Genomic DNA, 24,682 nt, shown 5'->3' on the forward strand with positions numbered 1-24,682 from the left:
ATTACATTCAGGCTGTTCCTGTGCTAAGGTCCAAGTACAGGCAAATATGGAGGGCTTTGAGGAGTTGTATCAGTAAGGTGGGAGGAGACCCGTGTTCCTGGAAAAGATCTGCAAACTCGATTAATTCAAGTTAATACCCAGTCTTTATACCCACTCTTAGCTTTGGGAGTTATTTCTTGTCCTTTGCTTCTGTATATCATGAGGTCTACAGAGAGGACCCAAGTTCATGTTGAGACAAGCTCTTAGGTAAAGTTTGTGTCAAACTTGCCTTACCACTGTGGGTTTCCAGAATGAAAACCCGGGTACCTGTTTAGTACTCAGCATGGTTCATCCCTCTCAGAAATATCTAGACTGCTGAAACACGTGCATTTCTTGAATCCATAGCTGACATCTGAAAGGCAGCTTTCTGTAACTTCTTCTAGATGGACTAGTATGGACCTCAGTCTAGCAGGCAACATCTGCACCCTTATTTAATTGTGATGGATTGTATATGCAGGTGGCTGGAGCTGTCTAGCTCTTCACAGTTAACTTGGAGGAGTTGCTAAACAGCATCCAGTGGCTTTTAGTAACTCCCTGTTTGCCCAAGGTTATCTTGTATGTTGTTTTAACAACCAGCTATTGCAGTTGGTGGGTTTAAGTATCTCTGCTGCACAGCATAAAGTGATGCAGTTTTGGAGACTGCAAATATCTTTATAGATCAGTGAGCATGGTTAGAAAAATGTCATTTGATTCCAGAATTTATGATAATTTGAGCGGCATTTAACACACATTTAAGTTGCCAGCAGCAGTTTGAACTTGTTGTTAAGCACATGAGCCGGTTCAGTTATTCATTCATTAGATGTGGTTCCTAAGCACCTTTCCATTGTAAGAGAAGAAATTCTCAGAAACCAACCGCTTTCCATTTAAAACTTACACAAGGAAAAGGTGCATCCATTATGACTAAAATTTTAGATCGAGAGGTACTTATGCAACCTGCTTTGCTAGTTGCAAAAGTAATCATGAACTAAATGGAGCAGGTCAGTATGAAGGAGTAATTTCTTACAGGGACATTATGCTCTACACAGGTTACTTGCAAGCGGTGGCCGTGCGAACAGGAGTGAGCAGGTTTCTGGCCCTCTCGTTCCCTCCTGGTTCAGATAGGTTGGGAGATGCAGAAAACGGTTGAATCTTCAGCTTCACTTCTGCTGACCTGCAGGCAGTTGGTGCTCAGCCCATGTGCCGCTGGGAGGGTGGTAGATAATTTACCACTGATAGAGACACAAATTACTATGCTCGGAAGCCAGGGGAATGTGGGAGAGGAAATGCAATTCAAAGCTGCCTTTCATACCGCTGTTTCCTGCTCTTGGGGAGACGCAGTTTATTCGCAGAACGCTGCCTGAAGTCGTAATTCGGGACACGGTGGTTGGATTTGTGTATAAATACATAGAGATAGAAACACGGTTTAGTATTACCAGAGGTAAGAATTGCACTAACATATGCTCCAGGGAGAGCCAACGAGGTCTCCTTGTATTCTGACTGCAATTTTTGTTATCACTTACTGCTTTTCCAAATAATGTTTACCCTCAGAGTTGAAGAAGTAAAAAACAAACAAACAAAACCATATATATTTATTTTTTTCCCTCTTTYTTAGTTATATTTGATTTAAAGTTTTGGCAATGTTATACTGGTAGACTTGTTTTGAATTCTGGAGCACTGTCCTTGTGAACTAATGACCATCAGAAAAGGTTACTATTCAGAGCTGAATGTCGTAGGCCTGTTCTCAGGAATGGTAAAATGTCGTTTAGCCGGTGAGTGTGAGGAAATTTCCCGGTCGTCCTGCAGAGAACGATGCCTCCGGCGCCACGTTTTTCACGAGCGCCTTAGGCTCGCCTGTACGTGCCTATCACATGGCTGATTTCCTTCAAGCTGCAAATTAAACACTTGAAAATCTAATATGCGGCGGACGTCTGGCTGTGTAAACATAAATTATGCTTTTTTTTTTTTTAATGGAGGCAGAACATATGCATCACTTTTGGATGTGTTTACCTTAATAAGTGAAGCTGCACACGTGAAAGATTCGCCGCGGACGAGCCTGTCGGGCACTAGGTAGCCRCGTTGTGCAGGCAAATAACTGCGAGCACGAGAGACAGTGCACTTCCAGCCTGACCTAGGGTAGGGGCAAGTAAAATTCACAGCCAAGTGGTTTGCTAAATCAGCAAAGTGTCATAATGAAGAAATAAATAACACAGGCAAGTGGCAAGGGGGAAACCTGTAGGTGCRTTTGCCTAGGGCGGTCAGCTCAGAAGTAAGACTTGGTGAGCCAGGTTGCCTGTCAGTGCGAGAGATCGTCATATAGCGGGTAGCAGTGGTTGACTGAGTGACAGAAATCAGTGTGACAGTATCTCGCGCGACTGGGGCAGTGCTTARGCTGTTTGGACAGCCAGGTTAAGGTAGCGATGGCTACAGGGTTTCACAGACGCTAACTGGGCTCCATCAGCAGARGTGCAAATCCCTGCGTGGAAAAACGCAAATGTGCATAGCCCTGTACTTCTGCYGCTCAGGTTAAGAGAGGTGATTGAGCGCGTAATATTGATAGAGATTCAGGAACTGCAAAGCCTAAGCAATGACAAAGAACTTGGGCTTTCCTCGTTTAAAGTTGTATTGTGATAAAGCGTGTTTCTTTAATAGATATTTTTAGATCATGCAGTAAGAGTTTTTATTCCTAGATRTCGATGTACTATTTGGTCAAAACTAATAGCAGCTCAGCTCTGCTACTCAGTAGCAGTGATTGTAATATAACAAGAGTAAATATCTACAAAAGTTTATATTACAGTTTCTCAGGAGGAGAAGTAAYCAAAGCAAAATGACTAGAAGTAAAGTAACCAAATATTGACAGTGCTTTTTAGAAGGACAGAAGTGTCCAGTCCTTTGCTTTACCTTGCAGGCTGCTCACCAGCAGCTCAGAAAGCAAAAACATGCATCAAAAAGAGAAATGTGAATTAATTACAAAATGGTGACACTCGAGTTGTTATTTAAGCTGCAGTTCCTTTAAAATTTGGAAATCTAACTCCAGTGGTGCCCCTAAAGAGAGGGAAAAAAAAGTGTAGGGGGGGGGCATAAATTTCAGGCAACTGAAAAGCAGAAAACCGTGAAGACAAAAGTGAAGTTCAAAGAGCAAGCTAATGACCGTGAGACAAAGCAGCAAATAAGTATTGAGTATATAACAAACAGGAAGTTTTAAGAAAAACTGAATTACCAGAGATTAGGGAACATTTGAAAAAAGTAAAATTTGTTTTGCAAATCTCTTTCCCATTGAGATACACAGGTATGAGGACAGCATCTCAACCCCTGGATGTAGATTAATATACATAMATATAATCAAATCGATTGTGTGCATTGGTCTTCTCTGTGTTTATTGTATAACACTTATGCTTTGCTTTCACTTAGGAGTTTTGGAGTGGTAAACTGAAAATGGTGCAAGATTTTTGTACGGGTGTAGAACTAAATCTGACATACTGATAATTTAATGCCTGTTTTGCAGCTAACACAGCATGCACTGTCATCTACAGCGTTAGACGTGGTTTTTCCTCATCCTTTTCCTTCTGTGTGCTTTTTCTGATTGAATATTTGCAAGTCTTATGTAACGTACACCTTTAAATGAGGCTAGAAAGAGCAATTTCTTCTGAGGATGCGAACAGGTGKTTTTTGTTTTTATTCTTTTGGCCACTTCTGTGAGTCTGTTCCCTGTTGCCAAGTGGATGCTACRTAGGCCGTTCCAGCAGAAATTGTTGCCTTGACAAGCAAGGAGTGAAGGCACTCTGGTGGTGTTTTGTATTTAGCATATACAACATGTCTTTTTGAGTGCTACTATCACTTTCTTGCCCTCCTGCCCTGCTCTGAAGAGGTGCGTAAGCTAGTTCTACAGTCGGTTCCRCTTGAGCTGGTGCAACTGTAGCGCAGAGTGGTACCTCCCCTTTTGGCAGCAGCTTCACACTTACATTGGATTAAGTGCAACATGAAACCGTACCCGAAATAATTGGTTTTATGCTTTTCTTAGTGAAATATCAGGTTATTAAGAGGCATGCATTCCTTGACAAGGAAACAGTTGTACGTTGTTACCCGTGTTTTGAAACGGGTGCGTGGTGCTCTCTTGCTGGACCAYCTTCTGAACCAGCCGTCTTCGCGCAAAGCCGAAGCAGAGACTGCCTGCGAGCATGATTTTGCATCCTAATCTAGGTGCTTTGATTCCARAGTGTTATGGTCGTAGGATCAGTTTCTCTTGCGTATGGTTGTCTCTGCGCACTCCCAAGCGTTACGGCGAAGTCCATGGAAGGTGCGTCTGCCCAAGCATGAAACAGTAGTTGTTTCAGAAACCACAAGGATGCTGCAGCCAGGAAGAAGTGCCTCCTTCTACCAGCATTCTTAAGTTGAATTGGTGAACGCTTACACCCATTAACTGTTTATACRGTCTTAATAAAAATTGGTATTTCAGGAAGAACAGGCCTAGTTTAGTGGAAGTGGTGAGTGAATACCAAGCAAGAGGAAGTATGGCATACATCAGCAGAGGTGCATAAGACTTGCGTCTAAGAGAGGAAGCGTCTCTGACACGTTTGATCATATAGCAACAACAGCCGCCCCAGGAAATGGCAAAAGTTCGTGGTCATGGCCTGAAACGGAGCTGAAGGAAGATGTGGCATTTTAACTGTCGTCACCAAAACGAAAGGCCCCCGCGGGAGCATGGGGGACAGCGAGAAGCTGGCTGTGCTGTCAGGGTCGGCCGCGTGCACAGCCCGACAACCTAGCCTGGAAAGAGCAAACAAATCGAGGGGGAAATAGTTTATCCTGGGGAAGAAAGGATAGCACCAAAGTATACTTTTAAAGAAATAGTGAAGCAAAAGTATTTTCAGTTCAGTAATTCATTTAATGTTTATGACAGATTTGTGGGCTAATCCCCTTCCYGTGCCCTAGGGGCTGATACTAGGGATGCTGCAAGAAGCCTGGGGCCAGTGCTTAGTACAGAGGGCTARTTTTGAACCAAGTCACAGGTTTAGTATTTGCATTTTGTGAGGGGTTGTGAAGTCCTCTCCACTAGCTCTCTCTGGCCAAATTAGATTTGAGCAGGTAGTTTCCAGGAAACATTTGGCTGATATAGTACACGGACTGTATATGTTTTTAACAGGATATTTGAGGAAGCACATCAGTGGGGAAAAATCACTCCATAGGTTACAGTAGCAGGCAGGGTTCTCACTCGCTAACCTTTAGAGTCTGTTTTTTTGCCTAAAGATGCACATTTTGTGCAGAATAGAAGCCAACRCAAAGCATTTTTCTCTGGCCACATGTGTGGTTTTGGTGATGATAGAAATGTAGTTGGTTGAAATTAAAATCCCATTCATTCTGTGCAAGAGTTCTGCAGTCTGCTCGAAGGAAYAGTGCCTTGCAGTGCAACCCAAGTAATCTGAAGAGGACGTAAGTGCGTGTATGGAATGTCTTCATTCTGGAGAAATTATTGTTCACAGATATGAGGGAGTAAGTATATTCAGTTAGTCTTTTAGTTCCAGTTCACAAATTATAAGCACCACGATAAAATATATTGTAAATAACGTAACATACTAGCCGCTAAGGAAATGGAAGTAAACAGACAGTAGGGAAGGCTTTGAGGAAGCGGTTTCTCTGATCATGAGGAAATTCCTTATGGACAATTTATGTGAAGGGGGAAACACTACTGAATGCTGCTCTGTTGTCATTAGCAGACATATATGAACCCATACAAACACTGCTGAGATTTTAAACATCTTTTTTTTTTCTATTTTAGCCACAAACTTGAAGAAGTTTAAAATATAGTAACAAGCTTCTTGTACCCAGATGTTTAATTTAAAAAGAAGGATTTACCAATTACTTGTTTCATCCTTATTGAATGAATGATTCCTGTGCTTTCGTTAAGTTATATCAGTGAATTTTGCAGTGGAATGATAAGACCTGGCTTTTCCTTTAGTGTTACTTGATGCGTGTTTCAGTTTCATATTATGTAAATATCCTGCTATTAGGGAAGAAAATGGTATAAAATTGCATCCTCTCTCTGTGAGGTATAAAGTTCTTTCAGTATCATCTTTGCATTTCGAAGCTGTAATAAAGACTGCAATTAGAATCCCAGTTGTTTAAGTGAGAAATCAGCATGTTCCTCAATGCTGCGCCAAGGCAGGTTCCCAATGAGCCCTCCTTTGGGTATCTGTGCTGCCCCAAAGCATATTTCCTACTCCTGAATTGTATTCTAGATGTATTAAAGAAAATCATTTTCATTGCCGCCTAGTAGTTAATCAGAGCCTTCGGATAGGCTTGARATAATTTGCAGTCCGATTGCCAAAGCTGCCGCTTGCTTCTGTTCGCTTCTCGTAACCATACATGATCATACTCTAAAATTTACTGAAGAGTTTCAGTCCATTGTTCCGTGAAAGGACTGAAACTGAGACAAATTCACTCTGTTCTTCACTATTACAAATTTGGCAGAAATATTTATTAACTCCTTGCTCACTGTCTTCCAAGCYGTCACCAGGGGAATGAAGATCAAATGGCTTTTGCCTGATATTTTTTCTGTCAAAGAGTTATTTTTCCCTAAAGGTTTTGCTTTGCTTTTGCAGAACGGGACACACCTGTAGATACGGTATATGCTAATATCTGTTGCAGTTTCTGAGTTATACTTTAGGGTTATGAGCAATCTGACTAGGATTCTTGCAGATTGGAATAAATTAAAAACTTTAATGGGACTAAAAATACTAATTTGTAAATCAATTAATTGTGGTAAAACATAAGAAGCAAAGAAAACTAACCCTTCAAAAAGAATCTTTTGTGATGCAAAATACAGATTTAATTGCCAAATAAGTAGATTACAAACTATAATTGTATGATGTGTAAGAAAATACTTGAACGATATGAAATAGTAGTTACAGAGTTTTTAGTCAAGATGCCCCTTCTTATTTTTCTAAATTGTTGCAGAAGATACTGGAGGTAAGGCAAATAAAATACTGTCTTCACAGTAGACCCAATAACTAATGACATCGGTGGGAGATGGATTCAGATCTCTCTTTTTTTTTTCAAACAATGAATTTTTATGTTCTTGAGTCGCTCCTGTAAGATCTATCTAACGTGCTTATGATATGCTCTTGTTTCCGCAGGCCAAGGCTGCAAGCACAAAGGAAGTTTGCTCAGTCCCAGCCAAACAGTCCCAGCACAACTCCAATAAAGATAGTGGAGCCGTTGTTACCCCCTCCCGCCACTCAGATTTCTGACCTCTCCAAAAGGAAGCCCAAGACAGAAGATTTTCTTACTTTCCTCTGTCTTCGAGGTAGGAATCTTGTAGCAGCCTAGGGGGACAGACTAAATCAAAGAACAAGCTGCAGTACCACACACTGAGTAACAGCTAGCCAAATGTACTGGTGCTACACTTGAATATATTGTATGCTTTTCACCTCTAGTAATTTGACTGTATCAGCAGCAAGAGCATTGCAGGTCATGGTTGTAAAGACCATAAAATGAGGCCAATAATAGTGCAAAAGAAAATTTCTTTTATGCTTGGCACTCTGTTATCCTGAATGGGTTTTCATCTAGCTTTCTCTTTGTCCTCCTGTCCTCCTTCATTTTGTCTCACTATAAACTGAAGATGTGCTTAACTCTCCTGAGTACTTGTTACTTCAAGAGGAAAAATCTGGTTGGAGATTCCCTTTTTCTACCTATTCACTGCCCTTTGTTGTCCATTCTGAGTGACACTTTTCCTATGATAGTTAGGGGAGGAGTTGCCGTTGTTCTTCCATCTTTACCGGCCCAAAGGGTGAATTGTTCTCACTGTAATAAGTAAACCATGGTAGCTCTTCCACTGTGTTCCTGTCCTTCAGATAAGGAGTCTGAAGTTGTACCGTGAGATACCTGACTTACCCTGTTTTTCTCGCAGTAAAGTAGCAGGTGCCTGAGCCTGGCTGGAGTTGTACAGTGGGGTCACTGGTGTATGTTATCAGAACTGCATTTCAGACATCAAGACCTTTGTGTGAAATATAGTTAACTGTCTTGATAAAGCAAAAGGAGGAGACCTTRCCTGAGTATCATACTACACTTTGGTCTTTTTCTCTTGGGACTTTTCAAGTCCCTGTGTCCCAAGTCATGTCCTGAAGATAGTGTTTTTCAGTTTAATCTCCTAGGTGTACTATGGTAATGTTCTTCATGGTAACTTTCTCCTTCAGCAGGTGCCCCTACATCTCTTGTAGCTTAGTCACTGCTCCATGCTTGATGTGCTGGAGTGATGGCTCTTGCTGTTTGTTTCTTCCCGTTTCCTGCTGAAAAGGATATGCATTCATTACAGATAAGGCTCATCTGCAAAAATCTTGCCTAGTGGGTTGAATGCTTTGAAGCTTGTTGCTTCCACTTGTTTTTCTTCAGCTGCCCTTTTCCACTTCTGAGCTCTATCTTTCATTTGTTAATGGCACTGGTCAGCACCACCCATAGCTTCCTGCTGAGGCTTTCTCACCTTAATGCAGCRTGGTTTATTGTTTTCTTTTCTGTGAGATATGATAACTGACTATCAGTGGCTGCTGATTTATCTGTCTAAACTCTGATCCAATAGGAAGCCTCCCTCATGCTGAGATTTACRGCAAAGTGGGTGGGCAAAGGGGATGCATGGAGATTGTTTGCTAGCTTTTGTGATTATTTAAAGGACTGTAAGGAGGAGAATCCACTGGAATTTGAAGTGGTATCACAGTCCTCAGGAGTTTAATCTGTGGAAATGTAATTCTGATTTAGTCTGCTATGAGGTAGATCAGTCATTGGCAACATGTCACTGCTGTGATCTGGGCCAACTGCCCGTTGCTGGTGGGAAAGGTCAGATGGTGTGTGTGTGTGTGTGTGTGTGTGAGCACACATGGCTGCATTTGCACACTTCTACTGCTTGCTAGCTAAGCATGTGTTATTTATAGCTTTGAAGGCACTTGGACCTAAAGAAAGGCAGCCTGAATGGAGATGTGACTGATCTCCATTTTTACTTCCTACCAGACCTTAGCATTCTGCTTTAACAGTGCAAATATGAAGCATGGGTACTTTTGTTCTATTCCAGTGCTTCATTCAGAAGTGTTTTTTCAAATCAGTGACTATGTAGCTTTTGCACCTGTATTTTTTTCTTCTTCTGTAGAATAATTGATGGTTAGTACTGTCAGTTAAAAACTTGAAATTCCTCCTAATTTTTTCAATRTACTGGAATATACAGATCTTTAAGAGAAGTTGTGTGGCCAACAGCAAGTTTCCCATTACAATTAAATTAAAAACCATGAGGGAAAATCTACACTACRAATGCCGCACATGGCATGCTGTTAGCCTGGTTAAACGGGACTTTAAAAGAAAAAAAAAAGGAGAGAGAGAAAAAGGCAAAAAGAGGAACCTGTTAGCCCTCCGTTTCAGTACCTCCATGAGTGCCTTCCATTACACCTGTGTAAAGCCTGAAAAGAAGTATAGTAGAGGCATCTTTTTGGAAATGTGCTATCTAGATGCACTTCTGTGGAAGAACAGGAGGCTGGTTGTRGCTTGAAACTTGGAAGGAGAGGGTGTGGGGTTCCAGAGATCAGTATTATCACCATTCTGGCTTCTATTTCTGAATTGCTGTGTCTTTAAGGAGGTCCTGGCTTCCTTAAATTGTGTTGTAACCCTTTCAGTCCCTAGGGCAGTCTAGCTCCAGGTATGGTCCTTTTCATGTGCCCTTTGGAATAAAGTACATGGAAGCTTGTTCTGAGCGTGTGTTTCAGGCTGTTCATGTAACAGCCCACAGGCCTGTCTAGCTCTGGAAAGGTCCAACATGTGTCCTCCGTGCTGTTCTTCAGGTGGTACCTTGTAGAGGGAAGAGCCACCAGTTTATTTAAACTCTGTGTAGACTTGTAATGTATGGAGGGTGCTTGTTTCATTTTTGAAACGCTACGGGATTTGTAATCACTTGCATGGTGGGATGAGCAGTTGTCTTGACTTCTGTACATCTATCTCGGTCGAGCTCTGACAGTTTGCCTTTCAACAAAACGCAAGACATAGTCATCTGAAAATGTGATACATTACTGATAGGAACACACATACGTAGAATGTAAGTTCAGCTGTYTGAAAATTGTTTAGTAGGAAGTGTAGTAGCAGCATGCTTTGGGATGGGAAATCCTCGTGTTTGTGCTGAGTCTCGTTTTGTTTAACTGGGACACACTTAGGTCCCAGTCCTTCACAATACTCTGATGAGACAGTTTGTACACTCATAGCCAAAGCTTTGCTTTGGTGAGGGAGTGTCCTCCGGGACCCATGGAAAAACAGCCTCATCCTCACCACAGCCAGTGATGGTGTCAGAAGCGCAGTGTAAATCTGTGGCACTGTGTCAGTGCTCTCTGTGTCCTGAGAAGGGTATGCCACCTGGTCTTACTATACCAGTTCTATACCTGGGATTTTACATATTGCTGCTGGGCTTCAAAGCATTGCCGTACCCTTGGCCAAGGAGCACGTTTGGATTAAATTGAACAGCTGTGTCTGGTAAAAGACTAGTATTTCATATGGCAGTGGAGAGTTGAAGGGATTCTATTGTGTTTCCTGCTGAAATTCCTTTTAAAGGTTGTATTACAAAATATTAAACCTGGATATTGAAGTGCATGAAGAATTCAGGAGCTTCACGACCCTTCACGGAAGTGTTAAAGCTCATGAAAGCACTGAACAAATGATGCTTGTATAATGTGCATCTTCCCTGCCAGTAGAACCTAATGAGGTTTCTCTGCTTTTCTGTGAGGTCGTTCTTCCCCTCTAGATTTCCACCAGGAGAAGGTACACTTGAGCCTTGCAAAAACTTTTGGTGAGTGTCAGAATTTCATGAAATTATGTTTTCATTTTCTATTTTTAAATACRAAATTTAAAAATCCTCTTCAGAGCTTGAAGTACACTCTTTTAGGTTTTTTGGTGTTTTTTAAAGCAGATCTAGCTAAATTCTGTGAGCAGTGGAACTTTACTGTCATGCAGCACCATAGAGGAGAGGCACTTGGCATGGTAAGGTTCCCTGTTTAGGTAAGGGAACCCATTTTACCTTGGGTTCTGTTGTGTGTCAGAAAATCTCATGATCCAAATAACTCTTTTAGCATTCTGTTACTTCAAGATGGGATAATTTAACCAAGCTGACCTACTTGGTTTCATTACCTAGAGTATTAGGGGCTTTGGACATATCCTTAGAATTTGTTTTTCAAACACTTCATTTGAGAATGCAGTATGCCGGTTACTTCTTAGAAGGTAAGCAGAGCAGCATGAAAAAGCTGTAACAGCTGATGAATATCAGAACACCCTGAAATATATCTAGCTCTGACCAAACTTGGCAAAGCTCTCCTTCCTTCTGTAATTTGAAGGGTGTTTTTTTTTAATGTTGTGACCTAGAATTTTCAACACAAGAAGGAATGGAATAGCGCAGATATCTCTGAAGTGTTTGACTGCAGTGTTCTTATCTTTAAATAGCTTCTTTGAAGGAGCCTGTATGCCCTTTGCCAGAGACGTAATTAGTATCTTTCGGCAGCGCATGTAGACACAAGTGTGTCATCTCTGTGCAGTAATACAATGGCTTCCACTTCTACTGTATTTTCTGCCTCTGATCAAATTCTTCTTAATAGCTCCTGTTGCAGCGCATTTAAGTTGTCTTTATTTTCCCCAGTTATTTACAGTTTTAAGTATTGCAAGTGGAATAATACAAGCCAAGGGGGAAGGCGAGTCCCTTTCCCTGTGAGAAATGGATCCTTGACAAAAGGTGGTAAAGGAAAGGTTATGATCAAGAGCCAGCATTTAAGGAAGCTGTCCTGAGATCAAATTGCTAATTAAGCTCAACCTCTGGGAGTTACATTCTAGTGAATTTCAGGAATTCCTAAATAAAGATAGTTTAATTAAGGTCTCAGAAACAGCGTTTTCAGACTGTTACAGCAGCTCTTCTGCAGAACATGTAACTATAGATTTTCTTGGCATATTGCAACGATTTAACAATACAATAATTTATTGCAGTTGTGCAAAACCAAAATAGAAAATCTCAGTATAGCACATTTATCCAAACTTCAGTAGGTTCCCAAATSTGAACAACCCTGTCTGCTCACAGTTATCTTTTCAACAGGCTTTTTAAAATGTCTTATTTGGGTGGTAGGCTCAGCAGCCTTTGCTCCTAGCCCTTTTGTGTCCTAATAGGATATGTTGCCTGTGTTTGTCAGCCTCTGGGTCTTTAAATACCTTTCCACGATGAGAYTGGGGAATGTGTGGATGTGAGGCAGGTTTTAGCATGTCAGGCCTGCCTGTGTGCTCAGGCAGTTGGAAAAGGACAGTCAGAGAAGGTGTCCTCAGAACRTGGTCTTGGTGTCACTTGCAGCCTGTGAAGCCAAATCCCTTAATGGGGTGTTTTAACTGGAACAGTTATGTTAATAGATATCTATAAAKATATTTCATTACAACTGAAGAAACTCTCCATGAACAAAACCTTGGGAACTCCTCATTTTGGGTGTCTTAGAAAATCACTTTTAGCTTTTTTTTTTGTTTCTACAAAGGGCATGAGATAGCTTTTAACTAGGTAGAAGTTGCACTTCCTAGTAATTTAGTGTCAATATATACACTTGCCTTTGTGAGAGCTGGTGACTATATCAAACTGTATTATTGAAGCTTCAGCCTTCCAAGAGAGCACATTAGAACCATGTAGACACGCTCACCTGATAAGAATAAGCATATTAATAGTAGACATAAAGCACCAGGTGAGAGACACCAGGGATTATTCCTTTCCCAGGTGATGGGAATTCTGCTAGAGGGACATCCTAGACATGCCATGCGGCAGAGGTATACATACCTCACATCAATTTGTGCCTACTGGAAAATATAAGACGTTAGAAGAGTTGCTGAATRTAAACCAGAGTATCCTATGTGTACTGCAACAGAATCAAAATTTTCCCCTACCCTTCCCATTCTGGGGCCCCTTTCTCATTTAATGATTGCAATACCTACCCCTGCAAAAAGCCACAGGGTGAAATGAGCATGTTGAAACCAGAGACTAATCTTGTGGTTCAATCTTGGTATCTGCCACAGACTCCCTCTGAATCTCTAAACAAGCTGCTTAGCCTTTTCTATGAAATGAGGATAATATTTAACACCATGATAGGTACTGGCAGAGCTCACTTTTGATTATGGATGGACTAAAGGCATGAAATCTGATTTCTGTGATCCTAGATGCAGGATGGGCATTTTCACTTTAATGATAGGGTTGAACAGGCATAGCTGGTGATAAGATTTGGTATGTATCAGCTCTATAAATTTTAGGCAGTGTAATAAGGTATATGGCCCTTGTTTCTGTGCTGCTACACACTGTGCTTGGGTTAGCACCTATGGGTCGCATGTGCCAGCCTTTGTTTACATCAGGTTCTCCTGCTAAGCAGCAGAAGCAGCCTYTGATTATAAAGAGAGAGCATGTAGTATAAAAAACAACATGCATGCAGGCTTATTTCATAAAACTTGTAAGAAAAATCTTCTGGATACTAGTCTTTCTTTTTGAAATGCTCTGTGTGATTTTGGTCACTGCTTCAGTTTGCAGCAGRTTCCCTGATCTTAGGATAGGAAGTACCACTTGTCCTGCCCATATGGACATTGTGTTGTGTAACTACTTGAGGTTTGCAGGGACCTTTAAGTGCTGTATATTAGATGCAGAGGAGTGGAAATAGCACTGAAGGCGCTTGGGTGAGAAGGCAGGATGGAAGGGAAGGGCAAGGGAGACTTGACATCGATGAAACCAAACATGGGACCTGATGGCAGGCCCAGTCTAGTGAGATGTGGGAATTGAAAGGAAAGATGCCTTGTTTTTCATCTGGACAAAAAAGAAAAATAAGATAGAAATGAGAAATAAAATAAAATGGTAGTTCTGTGAGTAAGTTGAATGTGGAAGGAAAGAAGAAGGGAGAGATTTAAAGAATAAAAGCTTGGCATAAAGCAGGAAGATTCTTGTTAGAGCAACCAAAATTCTACAAGATACTTTACTGGGAGACATGGAACATCCTGAGTTCAGCAGTGCAACTTCCCTCAACCCATCTCAGGTGACCCTGAGATTAAACCAGTCCCTTCTCAACAAGCTCCCTGTCTTTACATTCTTCAGCAACTGAATGTGTGCACGTGTGTACTTCATGTACAGGCACTTTTAGAAATGGCTTGGAGAAAACAAGTCGACCTTCACCTGAAGGCCATTGGATTTGTTTACTTTGAACCAAAACAGAAGGTGACTTTGTTCCTTGCGGTGTTTTTAACAGCAGTGCCTGCAGTTAATAGCCAGGTGGGCTATATAACATATTCCAGCAAAGGCAATCCCTCCTCTTCCATCCAACCCAAAATGTGCATGTGTGGTTCTCTAATCTGTGAACATAAAATAGGTTCAGTGCTCCATGAAAGGTTTATTTTATGCTGATATACTGCTCTGCCACTAAGTTACTGTTGTCCTGAGGGGCATTTCCCTTTCATGTGACTAAAGATGTTTGCATCATGGAAAGGCAGGCCTGTTTAATAACCTTTTGGTCATGGACTAGGACCTCTGTATAGACAAGTACTCCTACTGTTCTCACTTGCTGCTGGAGCTGGAATAATAGCTGCATTGGTGGGAAGTTTGAGTTGTGAAGAAAAGCCTGCTGCTCAGAAAAGCAGAACAGGGTTCTTCATAATCAAGAAAAAGCAAAGCGAGTAATAGCTTCATTTTTAGTTTTGCAGGCAACTCTGCAATTACCTGCAGCTCATAAAAGCACATGTTTTTTGTCAGTTTAGGACAAAAATATTTTAAAATTGCTCTGGGAAAGGGGGCGAATATGTGTCACTGTGCCTTAAATAGGTCTGAAATGGAATGGACTAGTGATGGGGCTAAAGAACTCTTCAATATAAAAAATAGCCTGTTAGAACATGGGGAAAGACAGGGAAGTGATTCTGGATTTACAATCTTCTCATGTTCGTGGTGGAGAGGAACAGGGGGTTAAAGGCAGGGATTAGAGTGTSTTTGGGTTGGTTTTGAGGTCCACCTGCAAATGTAGCCAGATTAGTGAAGGTAAATTACTCTGAGATTGTCGGATATGAGTTGTGGATGTGAAAGTTATTCTACTTGTTTTTCAGGATTCAGTTACTTTGTGTGTGTTTTGATAATTTTGAAAAGTGAACCTTTTTTTTCTGCTCAAGATTCGTATGTTCCCTTCTTATTCCAGTTCCCTAAAAGATGAACAATTTGCTTGTGCTTTTTGGCTCTAAAGTTGACTATTTTCCTTATTTTAAAGAACGGACCAAGAAAAAAAAGGGGGGGGGTTTACATGATTACACTAGCTGTCATACTAAGCATCTTGTGATCTCTGCAATGGGAGAGCGTGATTAGTTGAATGCTAGTTGGTTTATAAGCTCTGTTTTGGCTCTGTGCTTAGAATGGCCATTTCCTTCGCCTTGCTCAGGCACCRGGGAACACCCATTGGGACTGTTCCTGCAGGTGGAATTAGATCGATGAGATACAATTGCTCTTTACTATAGAGTTTATGTAGTTCATTCTATTTTAACCTTGCTCTGTAAAATGGCTATAAAGCATGGGCATAAATTACATTTATTTGCACTTCAGGGACTTTACTCTGTCCTGCCAAAACGTCATAAGTAGGCTATATAATAAATGAGAATCAGGCCCTAAATTTTCAGCATTGAGATGCCAGTACATCAGAAGTATTTGGGAGGCAAGATTTTCCACCTGTGTGCAGCCCCAAAAGGGGGCCTTATGTCAGGGGAAAAGCCAGACCTCTGGAAACAGCTAGTTGTGGAGCTTGGCATGCCACATGTTTATTGGGGCAGGCTTAAGTCCCACATACCTTGACCTGCCTTGTGCTTAAATCATTCTGATGTCTTAAATTGTTTTAAGATTTTTCCAAAGCACATCTGGGTTATGTTTAATTGTTAGAAGGAAAAAGAGAGGAGTTAAAGGGGGAGTTGGGGTAAATAATTCATGGAGAAGCATCCTCCAATTTTATAGAAACCACAGCCCAAATTACAGAGAAGGCTGTTGGACTGAGATGATTTTTGTTGTGGTTGTAACATACCACAGTTTGAATCCTGTCCAGATGAAAACATTTGGTCTGTACTTCAGTAAATATTGCAGAAATACTGCCAGCTAATTCTGAGGAGTAATGAAATAGTGCTTTTGGCAAAATGCATACACTTTCCATACTTTTGATTCCACTCTTCAGATCCAAATTCAGAGCTCTTTTAGTACGTTTAGCTGGTCTAAGACAAAAGTCTAAGACAATTTAATGAGGAACAAAACATACTGTAATTTAGGAGGGAAAATTACACATTTGTCAAATAAAAAAAGTTTAATAACCTCATTAGTCAAATAAAACGGCTRGAAAAAATATATAGTTTATTCTATTAATCAGGCACTTGCTGCTGCGTTCAGTGCATCTTTGTGCACAGGTTGCATAAGCATCAGCCTTGATTCCCATGATTAGTGGCAAKCCTGAATTTTGCACGTGCAAAAGGCATAACATCTTTCTGAGAAGGTTGCTCAGAAAACACCGTGACTTTGAAAAACATATTTCAGTTTGTAATTACTGTTGTGTAGGTAATGCATCTAACTATTGTAACAGAGGACGTTAAATACATTAGTCGTTCTTTCATATGCAGTATGCTACACTCTGTGTATAGTCAGGGTAGTTGTTTCTCCTGTACGGATTACGGGAGTTTTTTTGTGTGTTGCTCTCTCACACAATGGTAGAGAAGACAAAAATACCTGAGAGAAGATTTCAATTTGGAACTGCAGGTACTAATGGAAACAGTTGCCAAAAATACTCAAAGCTTTGTTAAAGAATTGAATATCTTCCTTTTTTTCTTTTTGTAGTAACTGCTAGCTCATTGTAAACGTGATGAGTGAATTAAGGTAAAAATTCACTATTAATGACTTTCTGAAAATTTCTCCTGTGCAGTGATACATGATCATATGCGAGCTAACTTCTTTTCTGATACTGATGAGGAGTGGGGACCTACTGTTTTGTTAGCTCTCGGAGCTTTTTGCACAGCTTACTGTCCCATAGTTAATTGTGGCAATTTGTTAAGGCTTTCAAGACTGCACCAAGAGGGCGAGCTTTGGTGATTTGGCCTTGCTGCAGTGATTCAGAGGAGGAGGAGAGGAGTTGGAAGTTCCCTCCAAGTTGCTGGCTGGCCTGGGCTATATTTTTTCTGCTCCTCGCTGTGAGTTAGCAGTGACTTGTTAACTGTGAAAAGGTGGGCAGCACGTGTTCGGATCAGGCACCAGGTGGACAGAACTACCGGCTATCTCTGTTAAGGCTGGTTAGTGGAAGATGTCCTCCCACTTCCCCATGTTTGTTTCTGTTGAACATCGGTGATTCTTACAGCACCTTCCTGTTCTCGTCGTTGTGCAGCCCGAGTCCATCTGCTGATTGCCCTCACTCTTCTCTCTTCTTGATCCCACCTCATCGCCTCTTTGCCCCCTATCTTCTGCCCCTCTGGTACCTGCCCTCTGTTTTGTCTCTGTTCTTCTGCCTTGGCTTCTGCTTCCTGCCCGTTGTGTTGTGATTCCAGTTCTTCAGTAATGGCACGTGCTTTTCTGCAAATACTGATGCAGAACAAAGCAACTATCTTAAAAAGACAAGAAAAAAATTACAGTTAGGACAGTGCGCCTAGGCATCATCAAAGGAGACTCTCGAAACTTGCAGCTCCAACAGGAGATTGGAAACATACTGTGTTTCATGTTTGGTTTAATAACATAAAGTGATATATTAGACTACACATTCAATAAGAAAAAGTGTGCGAAGAAATTTTCCAAATCTTAACTTGCGAGCTTGTAACATTACATTATGGTTTATTAATGGACTTTAATTTCCTTAGTCTGGGATTTTAATCTCAGTCAGTTCCTTGATCGGATTTGCAACATGGCCCCACAAAAAATGATACTGCTGCAGTCAAGGAGGTGGCACAGGAGTAAGCGCAGGAGGCCAGGTAGGGGTGGATGCTCTGTAGACTGTATCTGATATGGAAAAAAAAAGTCCACAGAGCTGCAGACAGTCAAGATGGTTCTGTTTATAAAAGATCTTCCTAATAATTGRTGAAAAGTCAAATTTTATTTTCTAGCTTACCGTCAGATTTGTCCTCCACCCTCACGGCTGAGCAAGCTGGCTTTCCAGGCAGGCACCTGTTGATTGGGTGTGAAACAGGATTGGTTTCTCACTGTCAGGGGTTGCTCACACACTTTCCCCGCAGCTCTAAACTGCACTTCTCCTTTTCTCCTCTTTCATCARCTGAATTCCCATGGTAGCAGCTGCCTGCACAACTTGGAGGCTCCATGGCACAGAAAGAGACTTGTAAAATTCAATACAGCCGCAAGCTCTCGTAACCTTTTGCAGATTTTCTGCTGGTTTCCTGGGGATGGAAAGCAAGGAAGGAGAGAATTATATACCTGGAATGCCAAGACCTGACATGTGCTGCCTCCTGGGTGCAGATATTGCCCTCTATCCAGRGCATTGGATCTCTTCCCTTTTGTTGTTTGTCACTAAATAAATTCTAATAATAAAATCTAAAATTGCCCTGGGTAGGATTTGAGAATTGCATCTTGATGCTGAAGAGAAAAAAGAGGAAGGGGAGGGATGATTGTTCATCTTCAGTCTTGCTGTCTGGCTGGTAAAAGGTGTGTAAGAATGATCTAGCATAGCTGACTCACGTTTCTATTGCTGAGCGTGTCCTGGCAAAGACAAAAAGAACAATTACTTCAAACATTAAAGAGTAATTACTTCAAATATTAGAATGTGCAGTGTAGGGTATAGTCAATTAAAAAAAAAATCAAGCAAACGCCTATAGCTTCATAATCTGTGACTCTGTGTATGTATGCATCTGGTGAACCTGCAGTTTTCCTTATTCTCATGCCGKTTTGGAGGATTTTTATCTTCTTGCTGTCACAGATCATTTTCATGATAAATTTCTGTCATACACAATGAAACCTGAGAGCAACAACTCCCAGCAAAGTCTGTGTCTCTTAGGAAAAACACCGTGTTCTTAACTTGAAATGAAGACAGGCAAGATTTATGAGGAAAACTATAGATTTTATGAGACCAATTGATATAGTTGGAAAAAACAAACCCAATTCTTCAGTGCACATTCTTTTTCAGCTCTCCAATGGTCTTAAACATTCATGGCTACAACCGCACTACTTTTATAAATTAGCAGCTTTGAGGAAAGAAATGGTCCCCTGCAGAGGTAGGCTTTGGCTTCATGTCCCCATCCCTGTGCAGTCTCAGAGACTACGCAGGATGGCTAGGGCAGGAATCCCGTAAAAAAGGTTACATGAYCGCCTTGCTTCACTCCTGGAGTGAAACTTCACTCGTAGGAGTTTTATTAGTTCTTCAGTCACTAGACATTGGAGTTTTATTTCAACAAGAAGAGGTTTTTTTGTTTGTTTGTTTGGTTTTTTGGGGTTTTTTTTTTTGTTTTTTTTTTTGGGGGGAGGCGGGGGCGGGTTGGTTCTTAGCTCTGCTTGCAGTAAAGCCCCGGTACGTGTCAGCTGTGCAGACTTGCACACATTAGGCGTTACCTAATCAATGTAATTGTCATGCTTTCAGCGTGAGCGGAGCTGGAGTGCGCACACAGCCTTGCATTTCCATAAGTTTGCCCCCAAAAGGAWTTTGCATTATCTTGAGTATGGTGAGCAGCCTGTTTGAAGGTTTTAAACTAGTGTTTTCCTAGCGTTTTGGACATGGTTAGCAACATAGACTTAAAGTGGAAGTAATTTTAACCAGCTCAGTCTGTAAGTGTAGACAATACCATCTAAGGATGGATATTCAGGAGCTGAAAACTTAATTTAAAAGACAGCGATAGAAAGAGTTGTAATACAAAAAGCAAGCAAGAAAACTCAGAACTTTTAGATATGTTTCAATGTCTTACATCCATAATAACATTTAAATAGAACAAAAATGCCTGAATCTAGCCATTTTTTTTTCTATTTTGCAATCCATCTTTAATAAATGTGTAGGGAAGGCTGGAGAGAGGAAGAAGGGGTGGCAGGAGATTCAAAGTGAACACCAACTTTTCCCCAAGGTCTCATATGGTGGAGTACTTAGATTAGTAAAGTAGGACCAGCAGATTCTCCTCTGTTACTGGATGTTCGAAGTCTTATTTCTCTGGAAACGTGCTCCCCAAGCAGCCCCAGCTGTCTGAGGAATGCAGCTTAGCCATTGTAGTTCATAATTCTCCTTTGGAAAGGATTAAAAAATGGCATTCCAACATGAGATTTATGCACCTGGTTTGCAGCGAGAGCATACCAGGAGTTCATATCTGCTCTCCTGGTTGGGTTAAACTTTCCTGGCTTTTTAAGCGATTCACATAGTACTACGTTTTATTCTCTCTATATATATATATAATAAAAAAAAAAGAAAAAAAAAGAAAAAAAGTTATTGTGGTAATAACATTTGTGTTGCAGATTATTTTTCACTGATTGCAGTTGAAAGCAGTTGACCAAAAAGCCCGGAAATGTGAAGGTCTAGGAAAACAAGGCTTAACAAATTAGTGCCTCAGAATGATAATATATCTGATAGTATTTATTTCTCTAATTTTAACAGAGTGATTTCAGTCTATTTTTGAGTCTAATTTTGAGAGTTCCTAACAGATCCATTCCATCCCTGATACTGTCCTGAGAGGAAAACATCTTCCTCACATTTTTGCAAAGTGATGTAAACTCATTCCGTTTTATTCATACAATTTCTTATTATTTCCTTAGACTCTAATTTACTTACTATACTCTCCAACCCTATCATTTTTTAAATATTATCTTCAGATGAGTGCCTGTCTGCTTGTGAGTCTGTTACTCAAATTTTATCTGGCTTTCTGAAGCCATGCAGCTATTAAACTTTTGAAAACTGGCTTATTGGTTTGTGCAGTARCTTTCTTTTACTGCCATGGTTGGTTAATGCATTAATGTACTGATGGTGTCAGATGTAGGATCCTGATTAAAACTGACAAACAGTACAAACTAACAGAGCTTGCAAAGCCAATAAATTCTAAACTGATACATCAGACCTGGGTACCTATGCCRAAGAAAAAGGGAAACTTGTATTTCAAGCAGCAATTACTGTTTTGGAGTCCTCTAGTTAGTTGGTATCAGAGACCAAAGTTGCCCCCAGGCAGAAGTGTTAGCTTCTCTCTGGCCACCCCTTTACTTTCTTTGGATGATTGCTTAGGGTGTGCCAAAAAGTTCTGGGCTTGCATAAAAAATGCCGAGGTTTTTGGTTTTGTAAGTTTTTACAACTCCCATGCCTTGAAATACGTCAGCAGTCTTGCTTCATTTGATCGTTAGTCTACACAAATACGAAGGTTGTGGTGTGCAGAAGGCTAATACAAACTTCCCAATAGGACGTAGGCATATGTGTCTGTACATTTATGCCTGGGTTTAATGGATTAACATATAAATTATTTCTAGAGGGAAGAATAACCATATAATAGGTGCTGCTGCGGCGGCTCCCACAGCTGTCCCCCGCAGTGCCAGCGATGCACCGCGCAGGGTGCCAGCACAGAGGGTTCCTGCTGCTTCTTCCCGTGCCAGCTTCAGTCCCAAAACCCCCTGAGAGAGGAGGGGAGAGTGTTACCTTTGCTGCCTACCCTTAGCAGAAGTCCAAGAGARAAATATAATGGCTGTGTACTTTGCAAGGCAGTTGGAAGAAAAARTGTGGATAGCGTGGGCAGCAGAAGTGAGCAGTGGATCCCAGCTGCCATGGGTGGCCACCTTCAGCTTCTCATTTTTCCCCTTGATAAAATCCTGATTTAATGCCAGAAAGTACCTCCGGAGGTGTTTTTCTCACTTGACTCTTTTCCCCAACGATGGGAGGAGGCTGCTGGGGAAGGAAGGTGGTGTCTGGTGGGCTGTTCCTCCAGCAGCAGAGCAAAGGGGCTGTTACAGAGACTAAGAGCACAAGATTTGTTATATGTGATCCAAGTGCTTGTGGCTTCACTGCCACCAGTTCCAGCATGCTGGCTAGTAGTGCCCAGCTTGTCTTAATGCCAGACGTGTCGCCTTCGTAAGCAGCCCCTTTCTGGCTTTATGAGCAGCCGCTCTGTATCCCCCGGCTGCTCTGTGCCGGAAGGAGGAGCCCCTCCTTGTAACTCCGATGGAAAGCTCTTGAGGGAGGATTTTGTGATCCTTAGAAAAGATCCCATCGTATGAATGGCATGTTGTGTTTTTCATGCCGTGTTTAGGTATCCATTCCTTAAAGTGCAGTTTTTATAGTTAAGAGTATTTTCTACAAGCTTAGTCAGACCCCAGAACTGACTTCAGTTAACTGCTGGCGATGGCAACACCCACACAGGCAAAATCAAACAAAAAGCAGAACTGGTRCTCTAAAGAGCTGAAACCAAGATGGTTTGCCAAGGAGGCATCAGCCACGTAGTCCCTGGCCTGTGTTGGTGTGTAGCCCAGCTGTCTTTGTCCTCGGCCGTGTTTAGTTACAGGAAAATGATGAAGCAGTGAGTCCCCATTCTCCACTTCTGTTGGTTTTCCTCTTTTCCCCTATTGTTCATCAAAAAATCCTTCTTATGAATAAAAAGTCACCTGTGTCCTCCCTGTTGGGATTAGACTGGAGATTCATCTCAAAATGACAACTAATAGTTGAGATAAGGGAGGATATCCCCAATACTTCTGTATATTAAAACAGTTAGGAGGGTGCTGAGAGTTGTGCCCTGGGAACTGTTGTGAAACAAGCGCTACAGTCGGGTGCAGGGAATCCTATACACTGTTATGTGACCCAAAAGAAGTTTTATGCAGGAGGTAGATTTAAATTAGGATCCTGTATTGTTGCTAGACTTCTGAATTCTCACACCTCCCTTGGGGAGCTGCGTGTTGTAACTTACCCAGATCAGAAGGAACCTCCTGTGAAATAAGCAGGAGGTGCAAAGTGGCCTCCTGAAGAGGACCACRCTGGGGATCGGGAGATCTATTTTCTGTTCTGCCCTTTGCTACTGACCTGTTTGACAAATTCACGCATCTCTGTGTTTCCATTTCCTCTTTGTGTAACAGAGGACCAGTTACTYTCCTTGCTGAGTACTGCAAAGCATTGTGTAGAATACTGTAGAGGGCTGCAAAGCATTGTGAAGTTTAAATACTAATACTCTATTATAATAATATCTTTAAAATGTTATTGTGATGCAGATTGGTTTGTTTATGCCCTCTTTTGCTTCTGTTTGGCAAAGCTGTAAGCTTCTGGTTCACACCATAAGAGTTCAGTAAGGCGCTTAAGCATATATTTGAAATTTAGCATGTGTTTTGGTGCTTTTCTGAATACACAAAGCTATTAATTAGGGCTTATAGCAAGACTGTTTGCTTGTCTAAATTATTAATAGACTCTGCTGGGGGGAAGGGGCTTGGAAAATGCTGCTTTTTAGGCACATATGTAGCCTTTTGCTAAAAAAAAAAAAAAAAAGGAAAGGAAAAGGAAAAGGAAAAAGAAATCCACAGCTAGTCAGACACTAGTGTGACCTCCATCTCTGGATCTTTGCCACATGTAACACTAAAGTAGATTGTGACAAATGTGGTTAGTGTGCATACAGTGATGTTAATGAGCCATTTCTTCATAATGATCAGGTTCTCCAGCTCTGCCCAGCAACATGGTATATTTTGGAAGCTCTCAGGATGACGAGGATGAAGAAGAAGAAGAGGAGGAGACAGAGGACACAAAAACAGCCACAAACAATGCTTCATCATCATGTCAGTCCACCCCCAGGAAAGGAAAAACACATAAGCACGTTCCAAATGGACAAGGTATGTCCTAAATAATACTATTCCCTTTCACTGCCTAATAATGCAATGTAAGGACTGAATATACTTAATTCTTCTCCATCCTTCTGGATCTGGGTGAAAACTGATGCAAGCTCTAACAGGAAAATGGAGCATGATGAGAAGATGTTAGCATCTTCTGTTTTAACCTATTTTCTCCTGAGAATTTGAACTCTGTGAAAGAGCTATAAATGCAGGGTAGGAGACTATTTAAAGTGACACAGATGAAAGCTAATCTCTGGTGTACTCTTTAGCTCTTTTGAGATTGATGTTTTTAACTAGGATGATTTTACTTTATTGAAATTAAATATAAAAATCTAAGTACTTTGTAAGTATTATGTACAAAAGAGGCAACACTTGTTTTTTCCACATGTAGTATTGATATCACAGTTTTAGTTGGTTAAGCTACTGCATTGATGCTGTCAGTAACATAAAAATTTCTTCAGTAGTGCTTCCTATCAAGTCAGTTATTTCCTTACAAAGCAACAAAAACTGCATTTGTTGCAAAGTATTTTTGGTGGTCTGTCATGGTGGTCTCATGCCATTTCTTGATAAATTGATCAGTGAATGCTGCAACATTACCTCGCTTAAAATGGAAGAGCTACCAGTCAGGATGAAAACTTTCTGAGCCTACCATAATGCTCTGTTGCCGAAGTCAGGTGTGACCTGGTTCTTTCCCAAGCAGGGGCTGAGGAATCCTGGTGACTCTGTGCCCTCCCTGCCTGACGCTATTTCRCATGACTTTTGTGCTCCCCATTCCCTTCCTCGGTATTAGTTTGCCATGAAAACCTTTCCCTCTGCTCACTGCCCATTGAGCTCTCCTCCTGGTGGTGGGACTGAGAGGAAGGTCTTACTTTTCTACAGTTTCCTTTTGGAGAGATGGTT

The 24,682-nt window shown here is 41.2% G+C and overlaps 1 protein-coding gene across 2 annotated transcripts in view; it reads left to right on the top strand.

Moving 5' to 3' along the window:
- The window catches only part of JARID2 (jumonji and AT-rich interaction domain containing 2), a 227,874-nt gene that overhangs the window by 153,306 nt on the left and 49,886 nt on the right, over positions 1 to 24,682 (top strand). For both annotated transcript variants that reach the window (XM_085310056.1, XM_085310057.1), the window contains exons 4-5: positions 7,149 to 7,318; positions 23,606 to 23,782. In XM_085310056.1, the coding sequence (XP_085166182.1) occupies positions 7,149 to 7,318; positions 23,606 to 23,782 (347 nt within the window). The remainder of the gene's footprint in view (positions 1 to 7,148; positions 7,319 to 23,605; positions 23,783 to 24,682) is intronic.

This window comes from Rhea americana, unplaced genomic scaffold (assembly GCF_003343005.1).
Source record: "Rhea americana isolate MKP2758 unplaced genomic scaffold, rheAme1 scaffold_31, whole genome shotgun sequence".
Classification (NCBI taxonomy): Eukaryota; Metazoa; Chordata; class Aves; order Rheiformes; family Rheidae; genus Rhea; species Rhea americana.